This window comes from Lissotriton helveticus, chromosome 5_1 (genome assembly GCF_964261635.1).
Source record: "Lissotriton helveticus chromosome 5_1, aLisHel1.1, whole genome shotgun sequence".
Taxonomy (NCBI): Eukaryota; Metazoa; Chordata; class Amphibia; order Caudata; family Salamandridae; genus Lissotriton; species Lissotriton helveticus.
In genome coordinates this window covers 76,737,765-76,762,688 of record NC_136065.1, presented here as the reverse complement: position 1 = coordinate 76,762,688, position 24,924 = coordinate 76,737,765, and the positions used below count along the sequence as shown (strand labels likewise).

The 24,924-nt window shown below is 46.3% G+C and overlaps 1 protein-coding gene across 1 annotated transcript in view; it reads left to right on the top strand.

Annotated features, from left to right (window-relative positions):
• The first annotated feature begins 447 nt into the window (after positions 1-447).
• Positions 448-24,924, top strand: part of LOC144752390 (uncharacterized) — an 84,799-nt gene continuing 60,322 nt past the window's right edge. Inside the window, exons 1-2 of the mRNA XM_078640324.1 lie at positions 448-520; positions 3,919-4,065. Coding sequence (XP_078496450.1) covers positions 448-520; positions 3,919-4,065 — 220 coding nt within the window. The remainder of the gene's footprint in view (positions 521-3,918; positions 4,066-24,924) is intronic.

Sequence of the window (24,924 nt, the reverse complement as noted above, 5' to 3'; positions counted from 1 at the left end):
CCCTCGTTCTGCCCAGTTGAAGGAACATCGAGACTGTACACCTTGCTTGCTATCAGAAAGTCCCATAATGATAGGATAATAACTTTGAGTACAGTAAAAGGAGGAACACCCTGAGGAATGATGAGCTTTGTTATAGGCAAACTCAGCCAGCAACAGAATGGATTTTAATCCACAGCATCTTGTAAGAGTTGACACCATAAATACTATTCTAAATTCTGGTTTCTCCTCTCAGTTTGGCCATGTGTCTGTGGATGATAAGCGTGTCTCTGTCCTAGTCTCAATAGAAAGGTGTTTCCAAAACTGAGAGATACATTTTGCCCCTCTATCGGTAATTATACAGGAGTGTATGGCGTAAAGTGTGACTATATCTTGAGCAAAGCTAGCAGCTAGTTGACTTGCTGAGGGTTAGGGTGGGCCAGTGTAGTGGAATGGCCGATCACTACTAAAATGGTGTTAAAACCTTTCCTGGAACTAGGTAATTCTACGAAGAAGTCGAAAGAGATTGTGCACCAAGTTCCTGGTAGTACCAGAACAGATCGGAGTGAACTTACCACCTGAGCCAACGAGCATTTTAACTCTTCTTATAACCCATTGCAGAATAGTGTGGCTGGCTTCTCCTCGGGTCAGCTGGCTGCCGCCCACAACTGATTAGAGGAAGGAAGATAAGACACAAGGCCTTGATTTATCTGTTTCAGGGTTAGTAACTTATTGTCCGCCGACCAAGGGAAGGTATTTTTCGGAAATAATGTTATCAATTCCTCTTCAAAAGAGTTATGTTAATAGAGTAAGGAATCACCCCTCTCTACCAAGGAAACTGACCATGAGGATGCACCCCTCCCAAACAGGATACACAAACACCACAACTAACCGCTGGCCACTCAAGGCACAGTGTGGACTCAAAAAATGAAATTGCAATTATTGATAAATATGCCAACCTTATTGGAATCTCCATAAATCCTTTCAGAGGTTACCGGCGGAGTCGGAGCATAACTTGAGTAGGGGGGCTCTGGGCAGCCGAGGGTGAGGAACTGGTACTTGTGTGAGGATAGATGCCCCGGAAGATGGAAAAAGGTTGGTGGCGGAAGCATGGGTCTGTGTCCCACCAGGGGTGAACCCAAAGGCTGGATTGGGTCTGACCCTGGTCCGACTGAGACATGGCTCTTGTAAAGGTTTGATTCTGCATCAGTTGACTCTGTGTATCTTGGTTTCTAACGGCTTGTTTTCCAACACTTTAGCACAACCAGCTAACACAATGTTCTTGGGTCTAGGGCCGCTTTATCTGAGAAAACAGTTCTCTTTTTATGTACCTAACCGATGCCTCATATCGACTTCCCTGTATAGGATGACCCTTCCTCGGTTCAGGCTGGCGAGATTAGGGGGCCTATCTATATCTGTTGTGGCGGCCAGAGCCTGGAACACTCTTCCCCTCCATCTCCGCGCAAACCAGTGCATTGGCCAGTTTAAGAATAGTCTAAAGACACATCTGTTCAATCTCATGGCATAAGTTGGTTTCCTGTTGTGATCTGCTTCCCTTTACCGCGCCAGGATACTCGCAAGTAATTTAGCGCGTTATAAAACAGTTTATAACGTAACATAACATAACATAACATAACATAATGTCTCTCGGGCAAGAGTATTCTTCCCTTCCTGTGAGAGCTGTCCCCTGTGAACACTGTTGACAGCGCCTGACACGGACCGGATTTTACCGGTTCTCGGGAGCACCACGGTTCCGCTGCAGGAAATGCCTGGACAGACCGTTGCAGGCTCTGACGGCCCCGCAGCTGGAGGGGTCCAGAGAGGGGGTGTCTTCCGGGGTCTCGTAGTCGGAGCCCCTGTTAAGAAGGGTGAGATTCTTAAGCTCCCGGCAGAGTGATCGCTCAGGTCATGCAGAGGTGTGACGTCACGGGTTAGACAGCAGAGCTATCTTCAAGTTATATACATCTATGGTATCGGAACTCAGACAATACGGGTATGGCGTACATTGTCAGGGTTCAGACAGCAGAGCTACCCTTCATGTCGCATAAATGTTATATGAGCAGGGCTCAAGACAGCAGCGCTCTGTCACAGGACGCACAGATCATATAGCATGAGGGCTCAGACAATGCTTCTATATGAACAGGGCTCAGACAGCAGAGCTACCCCTCTAGTTACACATATACAGTACCAAGGCCGAGACAGCAGCGCTACCCCTCTAGCTACACATATACAGTACCAAGGCTGAGACAGCAGCGCTACCCCTCTAGCTACACATATACAGTACCAAGGCTGAGACAGCAGCGCTACCCCTCTAGCTACACATACACAGTACCAAGGCTGAGACAGCAGCGCTACCCCTCGAGCTACACATACACAGTACCAAGGCTGAGACAGCAGCGCTACCCCTCTAGCTACACATACATAGTACCAAGGCTGAGACAGCAGCGCTACCCCTCTAGCTACACATATACAGTACCAAGGCTGAGACAGCAGCGCTACCCCTCTAGCTACACATATACAGTACCAAGGCTGAGACAGCAGCGCTACCCCTCTAGTTACACATATACAGTACCAAGGCTGAGACAGCAGCGCTACCCCTCGAGCTACACATACACAGTACCAAGGCTGAGACAGCAGCGCTACCCCTCTAGCTACACATACACAGTACCAAGGCTGAGACAGCAGCGCTACCCCTCTAGCTACACATATACAGTACCAAGGCTGAGACAGCAGCGCTACCCCTCTAGCTACACATATACAGTACCAAGGCTGAGACAGCAGCGCTACCCCTCTAGTTACACATATACAGTACCAAGGCTGAGACAGCAGCGCTACCCCTCGAGCTACACATACACAGTACCAAGGCTGAGACAGCAGCGCTACCCCTCTAGCTACACATACACAGTACCAAGGCTGAGACAGCAGCGCTACCCCTCTAGCTACACATATACAGTACAAAGGCTGAGACAGCAGAGCTATCCCTCTAGTTACCCAGATCTCACAGCACCAGTGCTCAGACAGCAGCGCTATCCCCCTAGTTACCCAGATCCTACAGTATCAGGCCGTAGTAGTGGGCCTCAGCAAGGCCTACCAGTGCAAGGGGTTCACCCTTCTCTGCACAGAGTCCTCAGACCAATAGGAATAAGTTGGCACAGGAACTGGAATAGAAAATACAAGATTTATTAAACCTCATGAGGTGGAACTGCATTTACACAGCACCCTTCGGTAATGTATGCAGTAGCACACTGAATGGAAGGAGCTTGGTCCTTTTATACCCACACAGGGGCTCAAATGAAGGCGGTACAAGTACAGAATGCTGGTTTTAGGTACATATAAGGTCATACAGAAAATGCACAGTCAACAAGTGGGAGGAGCTAACAGTTGCTAATTCTGGTGGATTTATCCTGACATTTACAAACTAGAAGCAGCTGCATGGACAGCTGCAAGCTCAACTGAGCATGTGCGAAGGTGGAAGATGCTAAATATAGTTAGTCTCTAGGCAGATTTCAGGAGCACTTCACAGAAAGGTAGGACAGAGCACATGGCGAGCACATGGTAGCACATGGAAAACAAAATGGCTGTCAAAAATACAAAATGGATTCCACAAAACGGACAAGATAACTTCTAAATACAGGATGGCTTCTGCTAACGCTAACCCCATTGCTGCCAAATTACAACAAGGCCTCAGACAGCAGTGCTATCCCTCTAGTTACCCAGATCTTACAGCATCAGGGCTCAGGCAGCAGAACTATCCTTCTAGTTACACAGGTCTGACAGTATCAGGGCTCAGACAGCAGTGCCACCTCTCTAGTTACACAGATCTCACAGTAACAGGGCTCAGACAGCAGAGCTATCCCTCTAGTTACCCAGATCTCCAGCACCAGGGCCCCGTCTTCTGCCTGCACCTGTGACCACCCTGTGTTTTTGTCTCCTTGCACCCAGATGTGTCTCCGTGCCCCAGCCGGCTCTCCTGTCTCCTGGACCGGCGCTACCCCTGCGCCTCCGGATCCCGGGAATGCGGCCCCTGCCTCGCCAAGTACCAGGAAGACCCGGGCGGCAAGTGCACCCTGAGGAGACCGCGCACACAGGGTAAGATGTGTCCTCATAGACTCATAGATCCTGTGATGGTTTACAAGAGACTAGATAGCTCAGAGCCATGTCAAATGCCTCCCACTTGATAGTATGTGTACATCCTGCAGGTCAGGCCAGAATCCAGAGTGCAGACCCACGGGTGCCACAGATGTCAAAGGCGAGAAACAGCAGAGCTATCTGTCAGGTTACACAGATATCACCTGCTCAGGCCAGAAACCTTTGAGCTTCCCTAAAGGATCTGAAAAAACTTCAGGAAATTATTTTCCAATGACATAAAAGCTATCACCTTTTCCAATTACATATATACTATCACTTTCACCGATGACCATGACAGGTTCTTTTGTTACGGGGATTGAGAATAATCTCTTAATGTCTATTGGTCTCTCCAACCTAAAACATTAACACCTTTCCTTGCCACATACACTTTTATAAAAGCTGACCTCCCTTTGAACTCAACATCTGAAGCAACAACCCCCTCGAGATCAATAGTAGATCCATCAAAACTTGAGCTATGATGTCAGGAGGGCACAAACCTTTTAGAGACATGACCGTACCAAACTTTTTATGAAAATATTCTTCAGTGATAATGGTCCATGGCAATCCAGAACCAGCCATGAGTTCTAAAATTTCATTAAAAAATGTTACTTCACACTTAGGTGAACTTAAATTCTCCTCGAGAGAACACACATCAATAATAGAAACAACAATACCTCTTTCACTAACCGGATCTTCATCAGAAGGATTGATACCTCTTACACAAGAAACTTAGGGGCCTATTCGGAAGACGGGCGGACTTTGTCCGCCCGTCATCCTACCGGGATTTGGGACCGCCCGCCATAAGGGCAGGGGTCCCGTGGGGGGTATTAGGATGTGCCCGCCACAGTGGCGGGCACATTCTGCATTTTTAGCTTTGTGGCACCGCCCGCCACAATGCTAAAAATGCATTCATGCATTTGCATAGACAAAGCGGCAGGCACCGCATGGTGCCTGCCGCTTTGTTTATGCAAATGAAGGGGGGTACCACAGGTACCCCCCGTGTGCACCCCCCACCTCTCCTTCACTCTAGGGGCCCGCAGGGTGCCCCCAGAGTGAAGACCGCATGTCTTTCCGTGGCGGCATCGCCACCGCAGAAAGGCATCTAAACAAGCCCATCATAATATGGCTGGCGGTGTCTATTAGACACTCCCACCATATTAAACCTTTTCCGCCCCGGTCGCCTTGCGACCGGGGCGGAAAAGCGGCAGACGGTCTTTCTGTCCGCCGCGGTCCCCCCCCGCGATCCTAATATGGCGGGGGGAATTCAGGTGCGGATGGCGGGAGGATTGCCCTCGCCAGGCTGGTGGTGGCTACCGCCAGCCTGGCGGGGGCAATCCGCCCGCCATCCTAATGGGCCTCTTAATTGGTTCTAGAACCAATATTCCTGTCTACGTTGATAGTTATTTTATGGTCATCTCTGCAGGCTTTAGCAAAATGCCCTATCCTTCCACATTTGACACACTCTTTCCCTATAGCAGCACAACATTTGAACAATGCTACATGGTTAGTACTTCCACATCTGAAACATACAATAGATTTGCTATCCCTATTACCATGGTGAGAAGTCTTTGTGAAAGATGTTTTTTGTACAACACAGACCTCATCTAAGCATGTATTACTATTATCACCTTTCGCATTAACCTCTTCAATAGTCTTCATCCATTTGTCGGATTGTTCAAACGCTTTTGCAATAGCTATTGTGTCATGTAGATTAGGATTACCTAACACCCATAATTGCTCTTGGGTTTTCTTACTTCTTACATTTACAATAATTGTGTCTCTAATCATTTCATCTGCTAAATTACCAAAATTGCAAGAAACTACAATGGTCCTAAGAGCAGTTAAAAAATCAAATCATCAAATGTTTCCGCTTCCCTTTGGGCTCTAGTATAGGACCTATCTATTTAGTGCTATGCTTGTCGTGGGTTTAAAACGAGTTTCCATGCGTATAAGTGCTTCTTCAAATGTGCTGAGTCCACCAGGCACGGCAGGTAAAGTTCTAAAAACAGCTTGACCCTCAGATCCTAAGCAGTGTAATAGAATACTTTTTTTCCTTTCATTACCCATCCTGTCTCTTTAAATTGCTTTCATGTACGTTAAAAATTACTCCCTCCACCTAGACCATGGAATGGGAGGGTCCCCCTTAGATTGTAGAAATGTTGTAGGTGGATCAAACTGCATAGTAGCACACTACACACAAAAAATTAGTATGTCGAATATAAACAGTGCAACAATAAAATTTGTGTGACAAATATAGACAAAAATAAATGAATGTAGCAATAAAAAGATCAAAAGTAGAAATCTGTGCACATATATACAGTAATGTATATAACTGTAGAAAATGAATAAATAAATACAAGTAGTAGCAATGACTAATCTTTGAAAACTGTGCACATCAGTAAATGTAAATAACTAAGTCAACAGTTATGACAAAGAACCGATGCAAAAATCAAATCTCCGTAAATGTGATCAATCAGATATGACAAAGTACTCATGCGAAGATCAAGTTTCCGTAAATGTGATGGGTTTCACTAAGTACCTCTTTTCTTCTTTAAATATAATGCACAGCTGTGCACATCAGCGATGGTAATAGCGTGATGAGAAGAATCTCCAACAAAAACGGAAGACTGTAGACGTAAAGCCAGAGATACAGTGGTGCGTATCCATGGAAACGCACTTAGAAATTTCCAAAATGGCCGCAGTAACATTGCATGATGACACGTGCACGTGCACATGTGTGGCGTGATGACAAAACAGAAAGCTCTTAGCAGGAGTGTCAATTTCCAAGGTAATGGGCGCCCGATAACACAAAGAAAAGGATAGCGCGTCTTACATTACCGATGATGACGTGTGGTTTTTGAACAATGCAGAAGTCCAGGAAACTCACAAACAGCTTTAAATATGTTTGTAGATTGAAGAATTCTTGTAGACAATCCGGATTAAAATGGTGGTGAACAATAAAAATAGATCGTTCACATAAAAAAGTCAGAATTGACATCCAAGCAAAGGAAGGCAAATTAAAAAAAATCCCAAAGTGAATAGTACGGCTCCTATAGCAGGTACAATGTCCCTCGTCGCCAATGTAAAGTTCCATGTAACATCAAGCAATAAATCCAAATGAAAGGTGTTAGACCTGTCTGCCCTTTGGGTAGCCCCTCCTATTAATTATTTATTTTGTCCCCTTTTTGCCCCTCAAACCTTTCTTTTTATCTTTTTGTGTCCGCTGAATTTTTGTGGTGTTGGCTAGGGGTTAGATGCTCTTTCTGCCCTCATAGTCCTTTTTCTAAGGCCTAGGTGCCTGTCCCTGACTAGAAAGTAAGAGTCACGCAAAATGATGGTCATTAACTGCCAAAACTGCCACCCCAGAGACTTGACCCATAGGGTAGAGTAGGGACATTCCAGAACCTTCTGGTCCCTTCTGGACCTCCTAAGGTCAGCCTATATAAGGCGGAACGTTGGGCAGCCATTTTAGAAGGTGCCAGGTAGTGAGGTATCTTTGAGGAGCTGACTGGAGTGCAGACTGCTGTGATTAGGGAAGGGAGATCCTGTCAGGGTTGATGGTCCTTTAAGGTCTGCTGCCCGAGCGGAGAATCTGCCTCCCTTACTGCTTATCTGGCCCAGCTGGGATAAATTCTCATGAGGCAGAATTCATTGTCCTGAGACCAAGTGCGATGGCAGCGGTGAGCGCGACCTGGGTATTCTGCCTGGTTGGGCAAGAGAAGAAGGAGCTGAGGTGTTTCCCCTCTTCAGTCATTCCCCGACATCTGGATTGTTAGGGGGACTGTGTCTCGGAAATCCTATTCACTCACCCACATTTCCGGGTTCTGGAGAGTACCGGGAGGTCGTCCGGTAATTGAGCCTGGGAGCCTTACATCTCCCTCTCCTCTCGAAGAGCTGTGGCATCGTTTTATAATCAAGGAGATCTGGCCATCCGCCGAAGTCCAGTGGAGGAGAGCGCGCTGCCGAGGGAGGTGTTCCGCCGGCTGCGCAAGTCAGGAAGCGGCTGAGGTCCCTTCCCTGAGGTGGGCGGTGCTGCTCTACAGTGTTCCTTCTTTCGCGCATACTCCGTGAGGCGGGACTGCATGGAAGCGTCTTCTCAGCGGTGCAGGTCTGTTGAGGAAGAAGGCTCGGCTCCACTCGGCGGGCGTCACCCCAGGTCCGAAGACCGTCCGATGAGCGAAGGGAGGCACCCTTCTCCGTTGACCTACTGGATCACGAGCAGAGGGGGGGCTCGCTGTTGCAGAAGGTGGTAAAAGGCCTGTATCTTCCCCGGGGGTCTGTGTTGAGATCGAGGACTCCCGGCGGCAGTGAAAGGACAAAGCTGGTTACCTCACTCCACAAGTAAACTGGGGAAAGTGGGGCTCTGGAGGGACACCGCTGCAGTGAATTTGATAACGGGTCAACTGAGGAACCTGGGTGAAGAGGGAAGAGTTGTCAGGGGGTTCGTGGTGACACCAAGAAACTCTACCTTAGGGGCAGGAGTCTGGCCAAGCATTAGACGGTCCTGGTAACCTCAATCCAGTAACCCGGGAACTGTGTGTCATCGGTACATGGTCAGAGTCCTGACAGTGACTAACTACCCCTTTGCTCCACTAGGATTCCCTGGAACTCATTCAGACAGTAACACTGCCTATTCCCAATCTGCCAAATAGGGCACGTGTGTGAATTGTAATGTCAGGTCAAGGCACTAGCTTGTTTCATTAGTCAGGAGGAGGTTAAAGAATTTTGTGGAGAACTACATGGTGTCTTATCAGAAACCTTAGCACTGAGTGAGATTGCTGGGATCAGTTCTGAGGGGAGGAAACCTTTCATCAAATACAAATGCAATACAATGTTAAGTTGTCTGTTTATTGATGTAACTAAACCAATAGAGAAACTTGTGATTTAAAGAAAAGAATTGACCAAAGCAGTGTGATAAAGTAAAAGAGAAAACAAAGTATTTTTATAAAGTGACACGTATTTTCCTAAAAAGACTTGGTGTAGTGTCCTTTTTGAGTGGATGGATGGTATGTTACTGAAGGGTGTGACGCAAACTTAGCACATGTACTTTGGAATTAGGCCTTCCCACTTAGTGCCAAGCTACCCTATGTGACCTGGGTGTTCCCTAGGTCCAACAAAAGGTAAATCCAGTTTAATGAGACGAGCACAGTACTGAAACTGCAGAAGATCCCGCTAGAATGACCAGAACACCATTCCATATGATGTAATGGCAAACTGTATGGAAGGTGCCATGGTTAAAAGTACACAAAACAATTAAAAGGGAAACAATTAATTCAAAGGGAAATATAAGATATGATGACATGAAATGTAACACACAGCCGATTGACCTCTTAGTTGGTATGTTTCTTTTGCACATGTTCTATCATGCTGCCCTGGGTGAGATTGTGGCCCTCCTTGCCTTTTCTGGGTCACTCTTGTTTAGGTGACCCATGGGAACTTGTGAGAACTTTCTGCTTTCTTAAAACATTGCGACGGGACTGTCTATGTTCACCAACACACGTTAATATTGTGTGTTTGTTTCTGGTCGGGAAGCACCCGGGGTCTTTGCAGGGTTATATCCAGGTAGCGCAGGGTTTTTCTTATCCCTCACGTCTTTGCCGCATCCACACAGCCTTGGCTTTGAATATTTGTATATTTTTGCATTCTGCTTAGGTTTGTTATAGTTGCTATACGCATTAAGTTTGTGTTGATATGTCTGTGATGATCTTAAACAATCTTAAAAGTCCCTTGACCAATAGAAATGGGATGTCTCTGTCTGGTCATTATAAGTCTATATTGACGTTTAACTTTTATAGAGTTCGGCTGTATACAGGCGTATGAATTATATATAAGTGCTATATATAAGTTGCACAGCTCCCCGGGGCCTGGGATAGGTCTGGTCCCTGCCCAGGGGTGGGGGCCCTCTGAAAGGGCGCACCTGTCGCCTCCCCCCCGCCGGACCCGGCATGTTTGCTCTTCTCCCCGGGCCTCCCGCAGGATATTAAACACTGTGGAAGAGGCAGGTGCGGCACAGCGCGTGACGCACACACCGCCCTCCCCCCGTGGTGCAAGGGGTCCTATACACGTCCTCACTGTGGTGTTTGATAGTACACTCACCGTCCGTGTATTCAGCCTGCTCCTGTCACTCGTGACCTGCGCCCGCCCAGGCGAGGCCAGAAAGATGCCCAGGGCGCGGGGCGGGCACCTGTGCACAGGTATCTCCCCAAGAAGAAGGAATCCGTATTCACAAAGCGCCGGTGGTCAGAGAATCGAGGCGCTAGCTAGAACAGGTATCACTAGCCGAGAGTCAGCACTGCTGTTTTATTAACACCCCCCCCCCTCTCCTCACCCAATCAAAAGGCTAACCCCTGCAGAGGCCAGGGCAGAAGCCCCGACCGACGTCACCAGGCGAAGAATCACCACACGTGAGAACAGAAGGACACCCAGAACCAGGGGTGCACCCTCCCATTACATCTGGGTCTGGATAGGCGCTATGGTGTTTCTGGGCGCTCCGAGCAGCAAAAGGTTATCTGCGTAATAGAGGGTTATATTAACTGCAGTTATTTGCAGCCCCTAGATATGGCAGGAGTGATATGAAGTGCTATATAGAAATAAACAATTCTTTAATTATTTAAAAAGGAGGAAGGAGACGGTCCCTCGGGGGCTGAACCTCAGATCCCCGACCCTGCAGGCCCAAAGTCTGAGAGATTACCTTTACCGGTTAAGTTCCACCAGGATTTCCAGGCAGAGAAGGCCGTGGTTTAGAGCGCGTGGACATCTCCCAGAATACGATAGTTTGTCAGTCAGACAGGACTTTAAGTGGGGGTGGTCCAGCCAGTGCTCAGATCCGGCAGAAATTAAACACTGACTTTCATAGGGGGCCCTAACTTTACAGGTAAAACGCCGATCTGTTTCTCAACAATGATCGTAAATATAAATAAAAAGCAATCCCTGTTTATACGTCATGTTTTACTTCATCTTGCATTCTCTAAGAGTATTTGCTTTTTCCAGATGTTGGGTACCTGTAACGTTTTTCCTTGTATTAGCACTTAGTGTGAACGGAGTCACGCAGTGCTCAAGTCCAATAAAAGGAAGTGCAGGGACTTACCAGGTTAGGCAGTATGCAAGTGAAATTATGACGCGTGCCATCACAGCGCATGATGTCACGATGCGCCACATTGCACGTGACATCACTGGAAGTGACATCACAAGAAGTGACATCAGATATTCCAAAAATTATTTATTTGGGCCCAGATGTAGGTAAAATAGATTTACCGATTTTTAATTACCGAATTTTACCGATTCGGTAATTAAAAATCGGTAAATAAGAATGGGGGACATGTAGGAACATCCAGATGTTCCTTTTACCGAATCGGTAAAAATCTGTATTTACCGATTCGGTAAATACCGACCGGTAATGCCCATTCATTCCTATGGGCTTTGCAGCCCAAAGGAATGAATGGGCTTTACCGATTCGGTATTTACCGAATCGGTAAATACCGAATTCCACAAGGGTGCAGGGGGTGTCACTTTGACACCCTCTGGCACCCCCAAAAGAGGCTCGGGTGCCATGTGGCAGGCATACCTGCCCTAAGGGCAGGTCTGCCTGTCATATGGCACAGGTGTGCATGCACACATGTGCATGCACACCGGAATCGGTATTTTACCATCAAATATATTTGATAGTAAAATACAGAATCGGTAAGGGTTGTGGGACTCAGAAGAGTCCCACCTACATATCAAATTTATCGAATAGGTAAAAATACCGATTCGGTATTTTACAGATTCGGTAAATTTACCGATCGGTAAATTTACCGAATCTGTAAAATATGTGGCCCTACATACCATTTCGTGAATACCGGCCGAAAATACCGATTTTCGGCCGTTACCGACCGACCTACATCGGGCCCTTGGTCTTTCACAACCATAAAGCACACTACTAAAAATGTATAAAATATTCAATTACAAAAGTTAAAACAGTGTTTCAGAAAATGTCGTTCTCTTTTAAATTTTTACAGTATTAGTGCAAATTTGTATCTCATTTATAAACTTGTTCGCACTTTTTAGTGTCCACTTTTTAGGTCGAGCGTAGAGCTGCGCATGCGTAGCATGCGCTGTCTAGCTCAGGAACTATAGTTGTTACTTTCGGGGGAATCTGAGACAGCATTCGGCCACGCGCCTCTGCTGTCTCAGATTTGTCCGCGTGAGCGCGCCTCACGCTTTTGTATCTGGCTGCTCGTCCCCTGGCTCCGATTCCCCGCTAACACGCAGGCACGCCCACAGACACACGCAGGCAGGCACGCGCGCGCACACACACACCCACACAGGCAGGCACGCGCACACACACACGCACGCACCCCTCTCCCCCACCACCACCACCACTCACGGGCTCACGCGCACACACAGACACACATATCCCCTCCTCCACTCACCGTGCTCGTTTGTGGCGTCGCCTTGCTGCGCTCCTTTTCTCCGGCGCATCTCCACACGCGGGGCACTTCTCTGTATTTTCACGCTACCGCGGGGCTCTCCCTCCATGATGGGAGCCCCGCATCAACGAGCAACACTGGCCTCTTCCGGCCGCGTCACAGGCCCCGCCCATGTCACGGGCAAGGATGCCTGACTTCCTGGTTTCAACCCCGCCGGCGACACTGTTTCTTCAGCTAAAGCGTGATCTTTTCCTAGAAAGTCCGGATCGCTGTTTACGTTTCCTGAAGGGCACGCAAGGTCACGTGGCTCCAGGCTTCGAAGCGCACGCCATATATGGTGAATCACAGTTCCCATGCTTTCTTTCCTTTATGCACTTCGCCGCCGTGATTTTGGGCAAATCATTGCATCTCATCGTGTCTAAAACAATGAACGTGACTCTATGTAAAGTATCCTGTGCTCTTGTGAATCTTTCCAATACCTTTGGATCACGATTGCGCTGTATAAAAATAAATAAGTATATTTAAAAAGAATAAAGATATCATATGTTAATTGTGTAATCGCTGACGATAAGCACAGAGCAGGCAACTAAACAGCAAACAGCCAATGAGAGACGTGCAAACATGTTTTTATTTTTGAGACAGTGTGGCGACTTCGAATTGGTGACAAGTCTTGTTTTTTGTTGTTTTTTTGTGCATATTTTTATATAGCACGAACTCGACTGGAAGGTATTGGAGCGCTTTACATGAGCACCGTATTTACATTACACATTCAGGCACGGGGTGCGGCAGCTGTTCAGTTTCTTCGGCCGTGTCTTTCTCATTCTGAACGGTGTGTGTAATTTAGCACGGCCCTGTTACTATTCTTGACATCGTAAATAGTTGAGACAGTTGTGTTACCTTCCGACCTCGCCCCTTTCTCTCACCCTCCCTTCTCCCTAAACCCTGGGAAGGCGAGAGCGCAGCTTCCGCTCCTTTTCACTGCGCGCTCCTGTGGATGTGGCCGAGGGGGCAAGAGACGGGGCAGTGGCGAGTCCGACTATATAAATGGAGCATCACTGTGAAGCATGCAAACTAGCAGAGTGCCCCTACTCCCCAGCTTTGCCTGCATTTCTCACTGACCTGTGGTACTAATGAATTAAACCTGGCATGGACATTGGGCACGGACAGTGCGTCGGAAGCCCCAGTCATTATTCCGTGCTATTATTACAGACGTTATTGACGTTCATTCTTTAGAAATTGAAGTTAAAGACCAAGTCTGAGCCAAATCGAGAAGGCAGTACAGCTAAGAATCCAAGAACTGAATGGGCATGTCCTGACCTGTCTTCTCCACGTTTGGTCACGTGATCCACACTGGTTTTCAATGACAGAAGCGAGCACCCAGCGCTCTGTATGGGGCACCGGTCATAACTTCTTACATCCCTGACAAATAATAATTGTGACACTGAGGGAATTGTGCCTATCGAAAAATCTCTCCTTTTTCATACACAGGAGACCGTTTGTGAGCCAATAAGGTTAGGGTTGTGTAACAGCCAGTCACAAGTCAGGCTGGGGAAGGGGGTGTCGGGAGTCTATTGTTGGTGTGTCTGTCATCTTTTGTGTGTTGTGTAGCGCTGCATGGCAGTACTGCTGTGTTTTAAGGTGTCTATATTGCTGAGTAATGCTGTGTGTGGGAGCGTGTTGCCACTGACAGTTACGTTGCCGCCCTGACTCACTCTACCGCCCTGACTCACTCCACCGCCCTCACTCGCTCTACCACTCTACCGCCCTCAGTCTACCGCCCTCACTCTACCGCCCTCACTCTACCACCCTCACTCACTCTACCGCCCTCACTCACTCTACCGCCCTAGCTTTATTACAAATGTCACAAAAAGATGTTAATATTTCACTTCTGTTCTTGGATTTTCGTCACAATAAAATACACTGAACATAATCTTCACAAAAGTTATAGACAAAAGTTTAAGCTATTGCCATTATAAATTACAATAACTTTCATTTAAGTATTAATTATTAAAAAAAAAAGCCATTGTTATTTGTAATATTTATACATCTAAGTCACGTAAATACAAAACATGTTGCATTACAAATGCTATAGGTGTCACATTTGCAAAAGATAAAAGTATTGGCATTGTAAATGACAAAGCTATTCATTTCGCTATTTTCAAAACCAACACATAAATAAAAAATGTGTCATTTACAAGACCAATAGCTCAAACTTTCCTAATGCGAGACCTATTGCATTGCAAATGCTTGTTGTAAAAGGACATCAGAATTTAGGACGTCACACATATGTTTATCAGGTATATATCATGAGTACATTTAAGCGCATTATGAGATTTAACAAATGAGATTTTGCATCGGGCTGTGCCAAAAAAAGTGGCGCAACCCCGACTCAAAATCTGGGCCTCAATTATTACATTTATTTTTTTAAACCCTGTCACAAAGAAATTGGCAACAAGGACAAGCATGGTAGTAGAGCTGTTCTGCTTGATTGGTTGCAAATTCTGCATTTCAAAATATTTGATTGGGTTATGGCACCTGCTATGAAGGTGCCCAGTTAATCTCAGGGAATAATAAAATTGGTGAGATAACTCTGTAGGTTAACGCATTTGTTGAAGAGATCTGTGTTTTCTGAAGTTCCAGATTTGAATGAATGAAAGTAGTATACAAGGTTAATGTGTCACCTGCAAAGCACTTCATCTAGCATGCAGATGACTGATATTCAGGTCGAGCCTAGCATCAGCGCGCATGCGCTGCTCGCTCTGCGAGGCATGCTGTATTAGGGTGTGCACTGGAAGCCCTGCCCTCTGTCCGCCCATATTTTTAATTGGCTTGTATTATTGTCCTTCATAAAGGCTGGCTTCCGATTCATTATCATTATGAGGCTTGTTAGTCCCACCTTTGTCCCGCCTTGTCTCCTTTAGTTACCGCCCATAAGGACTGGATCTTTTACTGGTGTGGTTACATGCTCTGCTTTATAAGTTGGTGAGCACTATTTGCCTTAATGCTCTTCCCCTGTTCCAAACACGACATCCAGCACGCCTGCTACTGTATTTATTTAAATTACTAAGCGCAGTCCACTTTAACTATAGTGCCCGCACTTATTCACTTATTTAATTTACAGTGCGGTCCACTTTCAGTTTAGCAGCGTGTGTATTTAATTAATTATTTTACAGGCGGCCACTAGCACATTAGCGGCCGTGCTTATTAATTTTATTAATTAATACCGTGGGCCATTTTCTCTTCAGCGGCCGTGCGCAATGTTTCTAAATTATTTTATTTGAACTTTGTGTGAAAGTTCACCATATGTGCTTTCACTTTAATATTGTCCGTGCCCCTTTGTTTAGACGCTGCTCAGAACCTGAATTCCGCGAGCAGCGGCTAAATAAATGGGCGTGGACAACATTAAAAGGCTCTCGCATTTGCAAGAGTTTGAGCTATTGGCATTAAAAATAACAATGCATTTTATATATGTGCTTGGTTTAAAACACATAAATAAAATGCATTGTTATTTACAATGCCAATCACTTAAACGCTCGCAAAAGCCAGACACATTGCATTTAAAATGCTTGTTAAAGATACTCCTGCATCAGGTGTATCGGTAGGCGCTGTGTGTTCCCGCAATAAAAGCAGCACATCATGTAACGTGTCAGTGAAGAGGTCCAAAATGAAATCCTACGTTTTTAAATTCAAATTAAATCAGCTGATCACTGTAATTCACTTCAACCGCTGGTATTGGTTACCGGCCCGTATCCACTCATAGAATTGCACCTATGACGAGTTAAACCCCTCGGAATGGTGAATAACTGTGTGGACAAGGCATTACTGGGGTTTAATGCACATATTTAGGGCCTCATTTATGAGAAGTGACGCATCGCTGCGTGAAAGCAGCGATGCGTCACTTCTTAGTGCGGCCTCCTTGCGACATGATTGATGTGTCATATTTACTGTATGACGCATCATGTCGCAAGGAGTTACAGATATGTCAGTATTTCTGACGTATCTGTATGGTGCAAAAATGGCGCATTGCTTGAGTGTGTCACAAAAGTGACGCAACTCCAGCAATGTGAAAGGGCCTGCGTCAGTCTTACGCCTGCTGTGAGGCAGGCGTAAGATATTGACGCATTTGTGTCCTAGAAGTGGCGCAGTGAAATCTCATAGATTTCACTGCGTCACTTCTACGATCCTTCCTGGCGTCAATACGCCCCCCTTGCAGACATTATACCTGGCGCAGGTATAATGTGGCACAGGTGTTTCCAAAGTGACGCATCTACCTAGATGGTTCACTTTGTAAATATGGTGCAACAAGGTGCATTTTTTACACCACTGGTGCGTCACAAAAAGTGACTCACGGGCGGCGTAAAAGTGACGCAGGGCCTCATAAATGAGGCCCTTACTATCTGGTCTGAGCAGGCGCAGGTGCTTCTGTTCTGTTCTGGGCGTGGTGGGATAGGAAGGAAAGGAGAAAGGTCGTTTTGGTGCAGGGGAAAGGGATTATGCGAGCGAAAGAAAAGGCTGTCAGTGACTGGAGAACTAGGCGTGGCTACTGTTATAACAAAATGTAATAAAGGTGCACGAGTCTGAAGATCAGTCACCTTAACCTTCATCACAGGTCTGAAACATCCTCTCCAATCTCTGCCCGCCTTATCCAATCCATCCCGCTCACAGGCGCAGGTGTCCACCGCTCCCAATAACACCTCACGTCTTCACTTTACTAATCCACTGCAGTCATTTCACCCCTTTCAAAGCTATGCAGGAAATGCGCAAACTGAACACACAACTAATCAACAAGGACACTAAAAAGCGCTTCTACTAATCTTCTACCTTTTTACCTCTAACCTTGTGTTCCGGAGTAGCAGGCAACTCACCACAAAGCGCTTCAATGCCTCATCAGGGGTACTAAGCACTATATAATAGGATTTTCAATAACAATTACAACAGGTTCTGAGCAGAATGCCGATGAGCAAGAACAGGACAGATGCCGACCAACACATATGTGCATCACTGAGCGCCCCCCACTGCCAGTCCCCGTGATCACACCCAGACATAGACAACCTAGACACTCACATAATTGCCTCACAATGCACAGACCCAACCTCATTCACATCCCACTAACTACCAATCACCCTCAAACTACAGAGCACACATTCCAACTCATGCTTATTAAGGCTCGTACTGCGGTGCGCTAGGCACCAGGCATCACAGACCTCATCACCTATCACAAGCTGACGCCCTCTTCATCACAGAAAGATGGTTCATCCCCACAACGTCTCACATTCCAGACGTCCTACTTCTCACAGGCGACATCTTCCATCGTGTGGACCACGCACATAAGACAGGAAAGGATCTCACTATCATCCATAACACCTCCTGGTCCTGCACACTAGGCAAGCACGTACAACTCAAATCCTTGGAGCGGCTGACATGCACTTTCCCTCTCTCTCACCTCAGACTCCGATATTCTATCTCAACTACAGGCCTCTTTGATTATGAAATCTCAGATCTCCTCACCACCTTGTCCATTTGACAAGCCCACACCCCCCTCTCAAGTCCATCAGCCGCGGCCCGTGCAGGTAAGAGCAGTGGGCGTGGGGCTGCGTTGAGGGGGCATTCGACGGACGACCACGTGGGTCAATTAAATTAATAGTTAATTTTCCCTCATGTTGTCTGTCGAAATACCGCCCCCAACCCCCCACCGGGCCCCACTGCTCTTACCTGCACGGCTCGTGGCTGGAGTCCACCCTCTTAAACCTCTCAGACAACGCAAGCCCAAAAAACACACAAGACACACCTTAATCAATACACTGAACATGGTGTAGCATGTCACACAATCAATACACTTCAAAGGCCACATCTTTAGCCTTGTCTTCACAACAACACCAACAATCCAATGTCATCCACCCCACCCTTAAAATGGAGTGACCGCTCTGTTCACTCTGTCATCCATATCTCCCAGCTCCACATACTAAAATCAAACCAAGGTCAACACAAAAAGGGAAGACCAAACTATCAAATCCCTTAAAGACTTCTCCAAGGGCAATCTAATGCTGGAGCTCCTCTCTCACCCTATGAGCTCCATATCTGAATACAACACCCTCCTAAACAACGGCAACAATTCTTTGGAAAGCTATGTTAACATCCACACCCCAGTTACAACATGCAAGTGCAAGAAAAAGCCTTCAGCACGCTGATAATCTAAAGCACAGGGTGATGAAGAGATAAAATGATCCATTGGCCAAAGCAAAATACTAGACTAACACCATCAACAAAACCACCAACAGAAGCACAACGTTCATCAAAACAGGGAAGCACTGAAACAACCCCCTTCTAGCTCGTACTGTTCCTGACTCCACAAAAAGTTGCTCACACCAACCTCATCTTCAGTGAAAAAACACAGACGATGCGACAGCACATCGATGACACAAGGCCTGCCTCGTCTCTCATACCCGCCCCTTCCCCCAGAATCCTGTAATGGTCAATCTTCAAAGCCAAATCTCTCCCAGATCTGACTGACAACCTCATGTCCCTCAAAGCCACTTCTTGAAGCTCTCAATACAGGCCAGATCCTCCCACTCCTAAACAACCCGACGCTAGACCCTGATGACCTCACCAACTACCAGCTCAACACGCACCTACCATTCATCAGCAAGATCAGTGGAACAGCAGTCTATGTTCAAATACAAGATCACGTCAGTGATAACCATCTCCGGCACGGCTCCAAGTCTGTCTTCAGATCACGCTCCAGCACGGAAACCACCACCGTACACATCGTAGATAACCCCACCCTGACTACAGATGGAGACGGCCCACCTCCTGATATTACTGAACTTCTCAGCGGCCTTCAAAACAGTCAACCATCCCACCCTCATACACACACTAGAGTCACCAATGGGATTTACCAGTAATGCCCTTCACTGGTTCTCCTCCTGCTATTCCATCCGGCGCCACTCACATGGGCACCTCCACATCACAAAACATCCCTATCACATGTGGATTCCCAAGGGGTTCCATATTGTCTCCTATCATCATCAACCTGTTCATGGAGCCACTTGGTGGTTTACTAACAGATAGGAGCATCCAGTAACAGCTGGTGTCAAGGCAAAATGGCAGGGCTGAGGGACGAGGGAGGACAACAAAAACACCAGGGCTGGCCAACCCCACGCGGCCACTGCTAGCAGTGCACCTACCACTCCTCCTTTCATTTATTTGATTTAATTTTATTTGAAAGGTTTTATAAAGCATGAACATGACCCATCAGGGTATCAGAGCTCTGTACACAAGGCATGCAAGATGAACGGGGAAGGTAGCAAATTAGAACGTGGGGGTGGTCTGGTAAGTAGTGACGCGAGAAGGATCATCCATGGTAATAGAAGGTATCATGCCTCAATGAATGTTAAAAACAAAGCTGTAGACCAAAAGTAAAAGTTAGTTTGGGTGGCTTCCAGTCTATCATTGCAGGTAGCTATTCAGGAGCAACTCTTTGACGTATGTTTTTTAATGTGGCAGTTGAGGGGTTAGATCGGGAGGAAGAGTGTTCCAAATTCTCTGAGCAAGACCAGGGAAGGCTCCGTTATCAGTTCTCTTCTCATTGAATTTTTGTGGTTTCCACAATAGATTCTTAGAGCTTCTTAGGGATTGATTCAAGCTGGATAGTTCAAGTTTTTTCTGCCAGGTAAGCAGGAGTGTTATTGTGAACCGGCTTTGTGCGTCAAGCAGGCTATCTTGAAACAAATCCTTGTTTCAAAGGGGAGCCACTTGAGATGAATTAAGTCTGGTGTGATGTGCACATGTTTTCTTGAGTCTGTGATGAGTCTGGCACCAGAGTTTAGAGTAGCCCTTAAAGGGGCCAGTTTGCCTTTGGGCAGTCTAGCCAGGATAACAATTCCGTAATCTAAGAAGGAGATAACTACGGATTGGACTGCAAGCTTCATGTCATCAGGAGGAACGAAGGGTTTGATTTCCCTTAACGTGTTGATTTGGTGATTATCTCCTCTAGTTGTTGCGCTAATGTGGTCTTGCATAATAAGGTGTTTGTCCAGAGTTATGCCTAATGATCTAATGGAATCCAGGACACGAGGAGTGCAATTGAGGACCATTAGTTGTTTGAGACAGTCCTGAGTGGGTGTGGAATGATTGTGAGGGGAAATCAGGAGGAATTCGTTTTTCAAAGTATTTAGCATAAGGTGATTGTGAGTTAACCAAAGCTAAGTTTTCACAAGTGCCGAATTAAGAGTCATCCGATGTAGAATGTTTCATGTACAATTGGGTATCATCTGCGTACATGTGGTAATGTATGTTTGATTGGTTCAGAATTTAGGTGAGAGGTTCCATGAACAAGTTGAAGCGCGTGGGTGATAGTGCAGATCCTTGAGGCACTCCAATTGAGACTGGGGCACTGTTAAAGAGGGAATGATGGACTTCTACTCTTTGAGTTCTTGTATGTCGGAACAAGGCAAAACCAATTTAAGACTAGGGGCCTGGTAACCCCATCCTTTTTTCAAGAAGATCATTCAAGTTGGCATGTTTGACCGTGTCAAACACCGAGGACAGATCAAGAAGTGTAAGTCGGCAATTTTCATTCTTTTCCAGTAGTCTCAAGGTGTCATCAACGATGTGTGTCAGAGCAGTTTCAGTACTATGTCCCGTTCTGAAGCCTGATTGATATTAGTCAAGGCGTTAAAATTGTTCAATGTGATTAGATAGTTGTGTGTGTACGCATTTCTCAATTACTTTGGCTAAAGTCATGATACTGAAAATAGGTCGGAAGTTGTTAGGATCAGTTAGGTCTGCATTTGGCTTTTTGGGGATGGGGAGACTTGACCAATCTTGAGGCAATCAGGAATCAGTCCTTGCAGGAGAGATTCATGGACAGTTTTGGACCAGAGTGGGAGCATGGAGCATGTAAGATCTTTGAAGAGATTGGCGGGCAGATGATCAGTCAAATGATTTGAAGGCTTTAATGAAGTTATAGATTTGAGTAGCTCAACATCATCTTGTAGTATAAAGGTATTACACAATATCTAATTTTTTGGAGAGTACTAGATAGAGCCAGAAAGAGGAGAACTCATCTGGGGTAGCGAAGAGGCAGTGGTCTGGGACAGAGAGTGCTTATTTGGTGTGATGCGTAGTAGTTCTAGTTCGATCTTTCTTGTCTTTTCACTTTAGTGGGCAGAAAACTCCTGGATTAGGCCCTGCCCCAAGACTCGGCCAGGAAAGAAAAATAAAACAATCATAAACCTGCTTTATTATCATTTTATTTTTCACGTTTTCAGCGTAGTCGTCAGACGTTGATGAGGTAAAAAAAAGAAAAACACTTTGCGGTCGAGTCGCCAATGCAGCGAGCGCAAGGCGAGTGGTTCTCTTTTTTTTTTTAATTTTTACCTCGTCGTCATTTGTTGACTCCAACCCCACCCAGACCCATAGCCCCACCACTCTTACCTGCACGGCCGTTCCAGAGAAAGACGTTGCCAAAAATAGATGGTCTGTTACCAGTTTTTTCTTCTAAAAAAAGTGAAGCAGTTTCTTCCACAAAGCAACTTCAGACGTGCTGTTCAAGCCCTCATACTCTTGTACCTGGATGGTGCAATGCTCTTCCTAATGAAATCCGAGACTCAACACTGGCATCCCTTAGAGGCTTCCTACACACTGCAGCACGTCTCATCCAGGGTCTGAAGAAATATGATTATATCACCTCCACCCTGATGGAACTTCGTTGGCTCCTGTTACCGGCCCGCACCATCTTCAAAACCAGCTGCACCATTTACAAAGCCATGACAACCAGCACTCCGCTAATCTTGCAAACAAACTCACCACCTCTCATGGTTCTGGGCCCACTCACAGCCAGGACACCACCAGACTGCAGTCTGAGGCCCTGATTACGAATTTGTTGTAATATTCCGACCCATGCTTAAACAAGGGTTTACCCTCAGAATTATGAGATTGAAGGTATTTAATGCATCCGATAATTATCAGTTGTGTTAAATGGTAAACTACCATTACTACACGGCCTCTACATCGAAATAACCATTTGTTAGCATCTTTTACTTAGCAGATACCATTACTACGCTTGCTTTTAGTACGCATGCTTCTTCTACGATATAATAAAATAGAGGCAAAAATGCGTAGTAAATGTATTCGATATACTTTTTTGCGAAGAAACAGCATTTTAATCAGATTTCTATGCATTTGCGAAGTAAAAGCATGCAAAGTAAAAAGTGTCGTAGTAATAGTGTTTGCGTAGTAAAAACCTCGTACTAAAAGCATGCTAACTATTGGTTTACGAAGAAATGACACATATTCGTAAAATAAAGAAAACAGGTGAATTCCATCTATGCATCCTAGATACAGAAATATGGAACAGCATCCGTGTGTCCATGAGGACAACTCCAACGATGCTCCACTTTAGGAAAGAGTTGAAGATGCATCTCTTGTAAGAGCATTACATTACAAGGCCGTCCACAAGTCGGCTTCCTCTCCTATTATTCACAGACTGTGTGACACTATGTAGAGCACCCCCCTGCTTTTTGGCTAGGTACATACTATAGAGATACCATATACATGCATACACACACACCCGTTAGAGCATGGGCAGCTGCAGCTTCCCTTGCAAACACTGTGCACTGGCAGAGATGCTTGCATGGAGGGATGGGTTCCAGTGCATAGTGCCAATATCAGTAACACTCGCCCTCCCCCCATACAGCAACCTCCTAGAGAAATAAGCAGACAAAACACCTTCATTGTGGAGAAAACTGCTGCAGGTTTATTAGCATTACAAATATGCCAACATAGTGGGTTATCTTACGGGCGATCCCAAGGCAGGCAGCCCCTCGCCGCCTGCCACCTGATGAGCCAAATTACACCGTGGCCCCACCCAATGGTGTTTGCCATATTTTGGGGGAGGGGTGACGCCTCCCACCGGTGGGCCACCAGCCCACACCCTTGCTAACTCCCAATAAAGGGGCAGAGCCTGCCAGGCAACCCCCGGTTGCTCAAGTCCACAAACACCCTTATGACTAACGGGGCGCCGTCGCTCTTCCAGAGTCCAACGCAAGGACCTCCCTGTGGATATTTGGCCTTTGCACCCTTGTTGTGCTCCTGCAGAGGGTACCCGTATGTACCTTGTAGTGGGCAAAGAGGGCAGCCAGTGGGCAGTGAGAGGTATATGTACCTCACCCCTGCCCCCTCTACCCGGAAGTGACGCAACACACTGGACCACTGAGGGTCCCAAACACTGGGATGCTGCCTCCTGTGCCATCTTGTGGCACTAAGGCGGCCGCTCTCTAAGCGGGTCTCCTTCGTGGACCCCGGGCAGCCTGCAGAGCACTAACAACCGATCCGGGTAACAGGAAAGAATGGTCTCAGAATAGGCGTCCTTGTGACACAGTGTGTGAGGGTGGAGACCTTGAAGCGGAGGCTGGCGGCCTGATGTGTCAAGGCCGTAGCTGCATCGGAGCCTTTGTCTCCCAGCTGTGCGAATGCAATGACGCAGAGTGCTTCTAAACCTGGAAAATGGAGGTATTTAAATGTTCTGTAAATGTGAATTTTAAAGTGAAATTTCATTTTAAATGAAAAACTAGGTAGATATCCTTAGCTTGATTCGAGGGAGCAGCGCAAGTGCAGCAACAGAATCTAGTAGGGACGACTGGGCGCCCCAATGGAAGCCGCGCTGGCACGTGCTGGTGGAGAGAGGGCCTGCACCAGGAGCAAAAACGACAAAGTGGCATCTCAGAGTCTAGCACACTGTTTTGTCTTTTAGAAACAAATCCACATTTTGGAAAGCCCTAACCTTCACATTACAATATCTATTACATATTTATTTGTTTGTGAATTATATAAAATATTTCATATTTAAGTATTTATGTGATGTATACTTCTTTCTGTATTTTTATATATTTTCTGTTAAAATTCTAGAAATTGTTTATAGTGTAGTGCAGTGATACTCATAGTGCAGCCCGTGGGCCGCATGCGTCCCTCCTGACCTTTCCATGCGGCCCCCTGGGCAGCAGCAGCACTGGGCTGCTATTTAATCGGATTAGCACTAACATGGGTAAAAATATATATATACATTATTCACTTATTTAAAGGTTAATTACGGTTAGGGAAAATATTTAGCTAGGCCCTTAACTTTAGGAACACCCTCATTTGTAAAGACAGACACTAGATACATGCTTTGCTCCCTCTACCCCCCGCTTGCATCAGTGCGGCCCTCGGTCACACCATCGACCAAACTATGTGGTCCCCTGGGAGAAGGTTGTGAGTACCCATGGTGTAGTGGTTATAAAGCATAAGTGGTGGAAGGTGGATGTGTGTTATGGGTTAAGCCATGTAGGATGTGTGGAGGTGTAAGTTGTAATAGTCCTGGGTGGAACTTGCAGAGTTTTATTAGACGGAATTCTGTGGAGTTGCAAAAAAAATC